Source organism: Lathyrus oleraceus, chromosome 5 (genome assembly GCF_024323335.1).
Source record: "Lathyrus oleraceus cultivar Zhongwan6 chromosome 5, CAAS_Psat_ZW6_1.0, whole genome shotgun sequence".
Classification (NCBI taxonomy): Eukaryota; Viridiplantae; Streptophyta; class Magnoliopsida; order Fabales; family Fabaceae; genus Lathyrus; species Lathyrus oleraceus.
Genome location: NC_066583.1, coordinates 97,996,921 through 98,009,088, shown reverse-complemented (window position 1 = coordinate 98,009,088; position 12,168 = coordinate 97,996,921). Strand labels below are relative to the sequence as shown.

At 36.4% G+C, this 12,168-nt stretch overlaps 1 protein-coding gene across 1 annotated transcript; it reads left to right on the top strand.

Moving 5' to 3' along the window:
• Positions 1 to 4,726: 4,726 nt before the first annotated feature.
• On the top strand, positions 4,727 to 9,868 carry LOC127087888 (omega-amidase, chloroplastic). The gene is made up of 9 exons (XM_051028806.1): positions 4,727 to 5,134; positions 5,214 to 5,438; positions 6,437 to 6,530; positions 7,109 to 7,183; positions 7,604 to 7,682; positions 8,310 to 8,325; positions 8,975 to 9,055; positions 9,322 to 9,404; positions 9,510 to 9,868. Exons 1-9 carry the CDS (start codon positions 4,790 to 4,792, stop codon positions 9,586 to 9,588), a joined length of 1,077 nt encoding a protein of 358 aa, XP_050884763.1. The 5' UTR covers positions 4,727 to 4,789; the 3' UTR covers positions 9,589 to 9,868.
• The last annotated feature ends 2,300 nt before the right edge of the window (positions 9,869 to 12,168 follow it).

Below are 12,168 nucleotides of genomic sequence, written 5' to 3'. Positions count from 1 at the left end.
AATTAGGATTAATTATAATATATATTTTTTAATTTAGTTAGATTTCTAAAAATAATTAGGTTTCTTTGATTTGATTAAAAAAATTAAGATTTATCAACAATCATCATCCAAGATTCATCAATTCAAGCTTATTCATCAGTATTCTACATTCATGATTCATATTCTACATTCATTCATCATCAATAATAATTATCAAAGCTTGAAAGTTAATTGGATTAATGGAGCTTATTCTTGAAATTTTTCGGGTTTCTTTTCAACGCTTCGATTTTCAACACTAACCGGAGAAAATTTTCAATCCGTTGGTAATCTTTTATCTCTTCCACACCTTTGCCATGAATTATTGGATGTTGAACAATTTTAGATATTATTTTGAATGTTCCTTATTAAATAAACACTTATTTTGCATAAAACACATAAACTTAAAAATAGTGATTTTTTAATTCTTAACCGTTAATCACGTATGAATATATCATTAGAAGTGATTTTTCGTCACAATTATGAATATGTGATTATTTTTTCACGAATCATTATAACGAATTCAAATCGATCGATTCTTTACATACTTTAATTTTCACCTTTTTGCCTGATTCTTCAAATTTCGTGGCTCATTTGTAAAATTTGATCATATATTTGGATTCCTCACGAAAAATCGAGTCCGGTGATATATAATTTGCATATTAATTTTTTGATTTATTAATTTTTAGTAGATCAAAATTCAAGATTATGTGTAATTAATTAATGAACAACTATTGATTAAACTCAGAACTTACCTAATCGTGACACGCGTCCTACCTCTTTTTCTTTTTTTTCTTCCTTTTTTTAGACAGCGTCACGTGTCACAGCATGACTGGTTCAACATGACATATAAGACAAAACAACATATAAGGCAAAACAGGAATAAGACAAAACTGATTATGTGGATCTTTTGAGCCATTAAGCCTTATTTTAATTACTTTCTACACCCCCAATCTGAGGTCATTATTCCTTTTGTTCTTGATTCATTTTGTTGTTTAGTTTTATTTTTATTAATTAGGCCATTTAGAGTTTTTTAGGATTAGTTTAATTAAGTTAGATTTTTAGGACAAACTAGAATTATGGTTTTAATTAGAATAAAAATTAGGATTAATTAGAATATATTTTTTTTAGTTTAGTTAGATTTCTAAAGATAATTAGGTTTCTTTGATTTGATTAAAATAATTTTCTTAGAACTTGATTAATTTTTAGTTTTTTGTTAGGATATTGATTAGGGTTTAATTTTGTCCTTAAATTGAATATTCATGTGAAATGACCATTTTGTCCCTTTAGGATTTATTTTGTCATTTTAGCTGTATAAATGCATGCTTCTTTAGGACTAATTTTGACTTAGGATTTTAATTAGTTTTAAATCAAGTTTTGACTAACTATAACATGCTCCATTAGGCTAGATTGATCATTTCTAACCATTAGATTAGGTTTTAACCTAAAATTCCAAATCATTCCAAGCCCTCCAATTCGAATTGATCAAAAGCAATCTTGATCAATTAAATCCTTAGAACTTGTACAATCCCACGGTCTAAATTGAGTGACCAAAAGACCCTTGGTCACTTAATAAGACTTTTTTCTCTAAGTTGTGGAGCTCGAAGCCTCAAGTCAGATCTTCAGCCAAGGCATCCTCAGTCATACAAAGCGGTGGATTATACAAGTACATCAAAGGTGACATCTTCAAGAGCTTGTTAAATTAAAATTAGAAGTGTGTGACATGAGCCTTATGTAATAAAGAAGGAATGAGACTGGAGAATTCCTACCCTCATCCTGGATATCTTTGGGTATGGGACGAATGACCCAATGCTCATCGTATTCATCTTTATTCATAGACTTTATTATAATTCTAATCATACGATTGACAAGTCTCTCTCCCTTCATAAAGCATCATACTACAAGTAAGGATTACATCAACAACTTATCAATCATGAATCGAGTTGTATCACACGAGCCTTAAGAAATGGAGAAGGAATGGGACTGGAGAATTCCTAACCCCATTCTGAATATCTTTGGATATGAGACGAATGACCCAGCGCTCATCGTATTCACCTTTATTCATAGACTTTAGTGCAATTCGAATCGAACGATTGATAAGGTCTTCATCAACATAAAAACAACAAAGATACTCCTCTCATGACTTGAAAGTTAAGATGAGAATTACATGTCACGAGCCTTAAGTGGTAAAGAAGGAATGAGACTGGAGAATTCCTACCCCCATTCTGGATATCTTTGGGTATGAGACGAATGACCCAACGCTCATCGTATTCACCTTTACTCATAGACTTTAATGTGATTCTTATCAAATAACTATCAAGTCTATTCCATTCTCCCACTCAATCATTCTATCATATCTTCTTGCCTCATTAATCACCTTGCTTTCAGCCATAGTAGGTTGAACCATGAAAGCTCTGATTTCCTTATTGCATTGTAAGGATACGTAGGTAGGAGAATCCAGAATCTTCGTGAGCTATCTTATTTATCAATCTATCCTATTTTATCGATCAATCTTCCAACACCCCAATAGTGAAGCATCCTTTGCTATCAGCAACTTGTGGTCGTACACCCTATTCCAATCCCATTCTTTGCCTTGTGAGGTGTTAAACCTTGGCTCTTCGATTTTGATCTTCGCCTTATGAGTCATAGACTCTGGCATCTAACTATCTTTGCCTTGTGAGGTGTTAAACCTTGGCTTTCCAATCCAGTTCTTTGCCCTGAGAGTCATAGACTCTGGTATCTAACTTTCTTTTCCTTGTAAGGTGTTAAACCTTGGCTCTTCGATTTTGATCTTTGCCTTGAGAGTCATAGACCATGGTATCTAACTCTCTTCGCCTTGTGAGGTGTTAAACCTTGGCTATCCTATTCGATTCTTCGCCTTGAGGGTCATAGACTATGGCATATCATTCTCTTTTACCTTGTGAGGTGTTAAACCTTGGTTATTCAATCCAATTCTCAGCCTTGAGAGTCGTGGACTCTGGCACTTGATTCTCTTCGCCCTGTAGGTGTTAAACATTGACAATTCAATTCCTTGATATCATCAGTTATAAACTTTGGTAGTGATACCTTACCTTGAAGGTCATGAACCTTGGCATTCCTTTTCATGAACCCTGGAAAATCAACCCCGTTCCCTTTTGTTTCAGCTGTAGTAGATTAAACTACGATTGCTCTGATTTTCTCATTGTATGATGAGAATACGTAGGCACTAAGGTTCGAATCCTCCGCGAGCATACTTATTTATTATTCCTGCCTTAGGGCATTCCTTCAATTCATTTCCATGAAACATTAATCACGACCTACATTCATATACTACCTTCTTTCACTTCATGTGATATACCCTATCCTTTGAGCCAAATACAATATACCTTTGAGCTCCATCTTGTATCTTTGTGAACCAAGAGTCGATTTGTTTGTCTTATAAGTCCTCCCGTTGCTTAGACGAACATATCCTTACTTACTTTACAGCCGTATACATGCAATCGTTCTTTTCGGTTATTCCAATACAGTGTTGTAGACCCTCACTTGTTGGTTCATACTAGTTTTACTCTTGGGTTCATGTTTTCAACCCTTGTTGGAGTTCAAAACACTATTATTTGGTTCAGACCATACCTTGATCACAACTTCTTTTCATCTCCCGCCTCTAGTTCCTTGAACTACGAAGCTCTGAATTCCTCATTACACTATGAGGATACGTAGGCAGGAGGACCCCAATCCTCACCGAGCACTTTATCTATTTCTCTCCTTTCCCCATTATTTTGCGAGTAATCTTTAGATGTCACACCTATTCGAGTGAGAACAATCAAAATGGTTCCCATGGAGTACCATGGATGTTTGGGGGTGCTAATACCTTCCCCTTGCATAACCGACTTTCTTACCCAGCATATCTTTTCCCCCCAGGTTTTATTGATGTTTTCCCTTTCCTTCTGGAATAAATAAAGTTCGATGACTACTCTGTTGTATGTTCAAGCGTGCGATGCATTTGGGTATATTTCCGCTAGCTTCACTAACATACTATGTAAATTTCAGATCTAACATACTATGTAAACTTCCACTGCTTCTTTCCCGATCTACAACCACAAATCGTCGAAAACCACTTCAAACACTCACCATCATCTAACAAATTCCACAATCATGTAAACATCCCTCCCTCACCACTTATTTCACTAGAACACTACAAACAACAAAACCACAACCATCGTGAACCCTCCAAACCACACACCTTGCAACTGTGAAGCAACACACAATCACCATTCAAACCTCTGTTCACTTCTCCAATCCGACCAACAACTTTAATGGAAACATCAACACCACACCAAACAGCTCATGGTCATGAGTGAGGAAGAACGGAGAGAGAAAGAGAATGAGAGGGAGAAAGAGGAATCAAATGACGATTAATAGTGAGAGAGAGAGGGTAGACGAGAAAGAGAGAAGGTGGGAATGAATCGACTTTCTCTTTTAAAAGGAAAGAGAGATGGAGAGAGGAATCATTGAAAATAGGATAAAGTTGTCACTTGGCAAAAATCTTGCTTTTCATTGGGTAATGAAAGGTGTATTTAGTGAATTACATAAAAAGGTATCAATGTGTAAATGAAATTTGAGTTAAAGGGTAATATAGGGTGATTAGTGGTTTGTTCCATTATTAGTAGTTAGGTAGTTGATAGGGGACGTGTCACGCCTAAATTCCTACTGGTGAGTTGGCTTCAGATGAGTTGACTAGGAGTCTAAATTGAATGAATAAAACCAAGGGTTTAATATCTATCCAAAACATAAGAAAATGAAAGCGTTCGCAATATCCTCATCATTATTGGCATTGAAAAATTTCAACTTCACCCACACTCGAAACCGAATCTCTAATCCCTTTCTCTCCCCCTTTCTACCTCTCAACTCCAAAATCCACTCTTCCCCTTCTCCAACCATGGCTTCTGCTCCATCATCATCCATCTATTCAGAACTAGCACGTTCACCACCCGCAATTCCCATGCCCACTCCACCTCTCACCAAGTTCAACATTGGTCTCTGTCAACTCTCAGTAACCTCCGATAAAGACCGAAACATCGCTCACGCTCGCACTGCTATTCAAGACGCTGCTTCAAAGGGGGCTAACCTTGTTCTTTTGCCTGTAAGCTTGTTGTTTTAATGATCCTATTTACCAAATTTTGATTGTTTTGAATTTAATTGTGGAATTGGGAATTTGTTAGGAAATTTGGAATAGTCCTTATGCAAATGAGAGTTTCCCTGTTTATGCTGAGGATATTGATGCTGGTGGTGATGCTTCTCCTTCTACTGCTATGTTGTCTGAACTTGCTCGTTTGCTGAAAATTACTATTGTTGGTGGTTCTATTCCTGAACGCTCTGGAGGTCGCGTGTATAACACTTGCTGTGTGTTTGGGACTGATGGAAAACTCTTGGCAAAGCACCGGAAGGTAGCGTTTGTGGTTTGTCTTTCATGGAAATTTAGTGTCAATTTTCGATCATCAAAGTGTGGAAGAAAATTTATTGTTCTTCTGTTTGCCTAAATAATTCATTAGCCAAATGTCAAATTTAGGGTGGCAAACGGGGATGCCGGCTCGCAAAAGTTAACAAAAAATAGTGCCGGCGTGTATAGTTGAGGGATGCGAGACTAAAACCTTGATCCGCCCCACGAAAAATTGAGAGTTGAGCGGGGCGGGCATACGGGCCTTGCACACACTAAAAGCTAAAAATTGCAAAAATTCTTGTTAATGCCTGAACCTGCAAAACCCCAAAAAAAACGGGGCGGGACGGGCAAATTAGAGGCTGCAAGCCTAAAATCTTGGTCCGCTCAGCTAAAAAACTGACACGCTTGGCGAATCGGGACCATTTTGCTACCCCTAGTCAGATTGATTTAGAGTAAACAAGCATTTTGGTTTTCAAATATGTGAGGCAATGTCACAATACTATGTGAATGTATCCGAATTACAAACACAAATGCATCTTTTGTTTGTCAGTTGGGTCTTCAAATGTGTATTTCATTAGTTAGTATGGTCCTTAAGTGTGTCTTATGTTAGTCTATTTGTTCCATAAAATTAATGACACCTAAATAAGTTTTTGTAATATCGATACATTCAAAGACGTGACATTGGCTTACACATTGTGTGTTTGGATTGGTGGTGCGGGATTGCATGGAGTGGAGTCGAATAGGATAGTTAGATTGAAAAAAAACTGATTTTATATCATTCTGTAGACTTCACTCCATTCCATCTTATACCAACAATCCAAACATATCGTAAGAGATCAAACTGACTGTTGCTCGATTGTTTTAGTTTATATGCTGCCAGCTACTTATTAGAGTTTAAATTTCACTATACCCGGGCAGAATTTGGATTGTGAGTCATACGTGAATCAGTATTAGTATTTTCTGCTTTATTATGTAATTTCTGATGTGTTGGTGGTGTCTCTACAGATACATCTGTTTGATATTGACATCCCTGGGAAGATTACCTTTATTGAATCATTGACTCTCACTGCCGGGGAGACTCCAACAGTTGTTGACACAGGTCTAACATGTTCTTTCAACACAAAGTTAGCCATATGTTTCCCAGTTTTACATGTTTCTGTGTAGATGCTATCTTTTGTTTCGTCACGGTGTTTGAAATCATGTAAATGAGTAATGTATATTCAAACTACAGGAAGAAAGTGATACTATTATTGAATGGCTGCAAATAACAATAAAGAGATGAAAACACAAGCTGTTGTCATTATGGTTATACTGTTGAATTAACATCTTGATCATAATGTTTAGCTTCTTACACTCTTCCATAGGCCATGTTAGTCTGGATGATATCACCTTAAGCGCAGGTAGTAGTTGAATTTCTCCATGAGGAACAATTTTGTTGAAAACCATGTCTCTCTGTTGATTTTGATGATTATGTTCACTTATCTGGACTGTGTTTTATGTAGTTTTGGGTAGGAACATTTATGAAGAAATTTGTTTGTAGAAGAGAACACGTTTTCTGACTAGCATGTGCCTTAAGTGTGGTCTAATTTTTAATTTTGTATGATTATTGTTTTTTCTTGCAATGAATCCTTTCCATGTTTTAGTGAACTAATTGTAATAATGGGATGATTCCTACAGAGGTTGGACGCATTGGCATAGGCATTTGTTATGACATTAGGTTTCCAGAGCTAGCAATGATATATGCAGCAAGAGGTACATATTTTCCATTAATTTGCTCAGAAACAATGAATCTTGTTCCGCATGTATTTGGTTGAGAGAGATTTGAATTTTCCAATGTATTTCATTCATGCCTCCAATGTTCTTTTACCATGATGGAGTAACAATATTTTTGCCTTTGTGATGAAATTGGTTCAGATACTTCAGTGTAATTCTTTTATTAGGGTTATACTAAAAGAAACTTAAAATTATCCTTTGGTATGGTATTGCGTTCCCTTTATTATGTAATCTGTCAATTATGCATATAAGCTGTATAAGCTGTGAAGCCTGTAATCTTTGATTGAGACTAATTCTCTAGTTGAGTCGGTTCTTTTTCAAACTTTCGCTGCATCATTCTTATTATTTTTATTGTTCTTTAGCTTTGGAGAACTTACAGTATTCAGCTTTTAACTTCAGGTGCACACTTGATCTGCTATCCTGGGGCTTTTAACATGACAACTGGACCATTACATTGGGAGTTATTGCAGAGATCAAGGTAACAAATACAACGTAATGGTCATTTGAGAACCTGAAGCAAATATTATACTATGGATTCTTTGAAATTTTATATCCTTATATGGTTGATTTTAAAATATAAATTAAAAATGGTATCCAGAATGCTATTTGCTCCTGAATAATGTGCTTGTGATTGGAATAGAAAAAAAATGTATTTAGTTTAAAGGTTTTCATGGTGCAAACTATGTAAATGAAGTTCTTCTTGGGAACACAGGAACAAATCAGAATACGCAAAATGGAGATAATAAATTGAAATGCCGCAACAGCTAAAACAACCAGTGCCGGAATAACAGCCTTTCATATTAGCCTCAGTTACATCAATCATATTAGACTGATAGTTCACTGAACCATATCTATAATTTGCAATAGGAATTTTGTACAAATATGACCTTTGTTGTAGGAACAGTAAGAAACTTATGATCATACTTAACAGTCAGAATATATGACGGTGTCATTTTATTCTCTGTTTTTCTCCCATTTATTCATCTTGACTACTCCTTATCTTTGGTGCTAGAAACTTGTAATTTTGTTTATGAAGATGTTGATTAAACAAAAATGACTGATCTACATTCTAATTCTAATGTGTGTTTTGCTTCTTCAAATGCAGGGCTACAGATAATCAGGTAATGACCCTTAATTTTGAAACTTCTGTGTATTTTTCCTGCACGCATATTTTTCGTCAAGGTATACCAACTCTAAATATCATTTAATGTTATTTATTTAATTTGTGGAGTTCATGATCTGTGAGCCAAATAAATGATCTTTAAATAAGAAGTTTCAAGTTGGGGAGTTATTTACCCTGAATAAGAAATCGAGAAAAGAAACAATCAAACCTAAAACCCCTTAGGAATTTAACATAAATTTTTAAGAAAGCAGGCACTACTCTATATTTGTTCTCTGATTTTTCCGTTTAGATTGATGTATTTATAGATGAGCCAGCCATATATGTTGGAGCGACTGTATGGCTCCCACACATCTCAAAGGGAAAATAATAGTAGAGTTGGGATTGAGAAAAATCATTTCCCATGGTATTTTATAGTTGAATTGTTGGGATTGGTGAAGTTGATAGTGTGATTAAAGCAGGCTTGTATAGGGGTCTCTTCCCATGGGATTTACAGTTGAATTGTTGGGATTGGTGAAGTTGATAGTGTGATTAAAGCAGGCTTGTAGTTAGGGGTCTCTGTCCAGATTATAACCATAGTTTATTGTGAATTGCAAAGTTTTATGCTCTTAGAAGACGAGTGAATGCTTACGGAAATTCATTTCCTACAGCTATATGTGGCAACCTGTTCACCTGCTCGGGATAATGGACCTGGTTACGTGGCTTGGGGTCACTCCACTCTTGTTGGTCCGGTAAGTATTTCCTTTATGTTTAGTTTTCCTTTGGTAGAGCAAGTTAAATGTACTGATTATGCAAGTTGATATTGTATGTTCTATCTTTAATAGACAATAAGTCACACCAACTTTCTGTGAAACATATCTATGTGATTTCCTTTATGTCTTGTTTTCCTTTGGTAGATCCAGTTAAATGTACTGATTATGCAAGTTGGTATTGTATGTTCTATCTTTAATAGACAATAAGTCACACCAACTTACTGTGAAACATATGAATTTGGCAGTTTGGAGAAGTTCTGGCTACCACAGAACACGAGGAGGAAATCATTATAGCAGAAATTGATTATTCAATATTGGAGCCGAGAAGGTTTACTTTCATTCAAACTATAATATCCTGCTCATGCTTAACATGTGGTTGCCAGTGATATATCAATTAATCATTTAAAAATGTTATTGTGATTTGATTACTCAGGACAAATCTCCCTGTGACTAAGCAACGAAGGGGTGATCTTTACCAGTTGGTAGATTTGCAGAGGCTGAATTCCCACTGAATCAAACGGCCCTTCTAAAATTGAGACATCTGTATATTGATGCCATCTTTTGTGGTTGTTGAATGCTGTATAACCCAAACTCCGGACTGCAGAAATAAATAAAGGAATCTGTGCTTACAATCATTGTTTGGTGTGTTGTTAATTGTGATCATGGTTACTAGCATTTGTTAAATAGGAAGTTAGACATTGCTTGGCCTGTGATGAAATAAATGAACTTGGATGTACATGAGCGGTATGTTATCACTTGTGTGTTTATATGACGTGAATTATGTTGTGTGTATGATCAATGGCTCCAGATTGATTCCAGTGTAGCGTGGATCACAGGATCAGACTACGAGGAACTGGTTGCATGTACCACAGCTGCCAGATTCACAGGCCAAAATGAATTCAAGGTTCTAAACTTACAATTTGCAATTGCATCCTTTGGAGGATATTTGCATTAGTTGTGAATAAATTCATGATTGAATCTGTTTAAATATACCACCCTTAAATTTGACAAAATATGTATCATACTGCTAAGTTAGTATCAAATAGGAATGACAACAGTAGAAAATAGAAATGACATGAAAGAAGGCTGTTGTATTGATTGAAAACAAGTAGAATCTAAATGACTCTAAAGGAAATGTAGCATAATTTAGTGGAAATATTGCAGAAAAAAGTAAAGATAGCTAGGATATTCGAGACACCTAGAGTCTCCCAAGAGTAGCATGAACTATGTGAGAAAGTTCATGCATACTGGATCTAACCAGTTCCCCGGCTAGAAATAGTCTAGATCTACTTTCTCTCTCCTCTTGTGCCACTTGTCCTAAGTCCTGCGTTTCAGCAATAGTTGGTTAGGATTTTGAGTGTGTGCAGGTGATACTTTGTGGCTCCATTGCTTGCTCCACTTCCTGTGGTCCCCACCCCTACATTCTCTGCTATATGTTTTAGCTAAACTATCAATTCCCCCCTTCAAAATTCTCCTTGACCTCAAGGAGGAATCCAGTAAACTCTTTCCTTAAGGTATCCATAGATTCCCATGAATTTTCAAATTCTGGAAGCCCCTTCCATTTTATAAATACTTCCACATAAATACTTCCACATCCCCTAGGAAATTCCTTCTAGTGTCCAAGGCTTCTTCAGGTCCAGATTCTAAACACCAGTCATTATTCATACAAGTTGGTAATGGTTGAGATATTGCAGTAGGGCCTATGTTATTTATTTATTAATAATGATGCATGGAACACTAGATGGAGTACGGGTGTCTTCTGGCAGTTTCAGTTTATAGGCCACTGCTCTTATTTTTTGTATCACTTCATATGGTCCATAGTATCAAGGGCTTAGTTTTTGGTTGACTCTCTTGGCCAATTTCTTGAGCTTGTAGGGTGCTATTTTCATATTAACCATGTCTCCCACCTCATAAGTTACCTCCCTCCTATGTTTATTGGCATGTGCTCTCATCTGATCTTGAGCCTTCAATAGTTGTTCTTGCATCTCCTTAAGCATCTCATTTCTCTCAGCCGCCAACCTTTTCACTTCCTCCACTGCTGAAAGCTGGACATCACTCCTGATTAAGGTAGGTGGAATCTCCCATGGAGTGCTTCAAAAGGAGTGGTTTTCAGAGAGGCATGATAATTGGTGTTGTACTAATACTTTGTCCAAGTTAACCACCTAAGCCATTGCTTAGGCTTCAATCCTGTCAAACATCTCAAGTATGTTTCTACACATCTATTCACCACTTCAGTTTGGCCATCAGATTGAGGATGGTATGGACTACTGTATTTTAGTTTTGTTCCAGCTTGCTTAAACAATTCTGACCAGAAACTGCTTAGAAATACTCTATCCCTGTCTGGCACTATTGAGTTAGGAAACCCATTCAATCTTACCACTTCCTTGACAAACAATTCAACTATATTTTTGGCTGTATAAGGATGCCTTATTAGTAAGAAATGAGCATATTTAGTAAGCATGTCCACCACTACCATAATGGTGTATACTCCATGTGTTTTTGGTAACCCTCCAATGAAATCCATGGATGATATGCCAGTCCATATTTGAGCAGGTACATGTAAGGGCTGCAACAATCCTCCTGGAGTCAAAGTTTGGCATTTGTTTCTTTGACACACTTCACAAGCTTGTACATACTCATGTATTTCCTCCTCATTCCCTCCCAATAAACCACCTTTGTAATTTTTTTATATGTCCTCTAGTAACCAAAGTGACCCCTAACTGTAGTGTCATGGAATTCATGTAGCATCCAAGACACTATAGGGGTCTGCTTAGGAATCACCACTATGCCTTCATAATAAAACCTTCCCCCCTTAGCTGAAATCCTGAGTGACTAAGAGGATCACTAATGATGGCTTGCACTATAACTCTCAACTTCTCATCTCCATGTACTTCATCTTCTAAACCTTCCCAAGCTTCACATTGTATTGTTGTAATGGTGGCATATTACATTTGCCTTGACAATGCATCTACTGCATTATTTTCCTTGCCAAACTTGTATTTTATTTCAAAATCAAACCCTGACAATTTTGAAATCCAGTTTTGTTGGCCCTTCCCCATAGTCTTGTTCCGTGATAAACTTCAAAGTCTTCT

Bases quoted from the DNA above. Each gene is read 5' to 3' on its own strand.
- LOC127087888 (XM_051028806.1), top strand. From the start codon at position 4,790: ATGAAAGCGTTCGCAATATCCTCATCATTATTGGCATTGAAAAATTTC. The intron at 5,135-5,213 runs GTAAGCTTGTTG...GGAATTTGTTAG, and splicing joins CTAACCTTGTTCTTTTGCCT to GAAATTTGGAATAGTCCTTA. The intron at 6,531-7,108 runs GTCTAACATGTT...TGATTCCTACAG, and splicing joins TCCAACAGTTGTTGACACAG to AGGTTGGACGCATTGGCATA.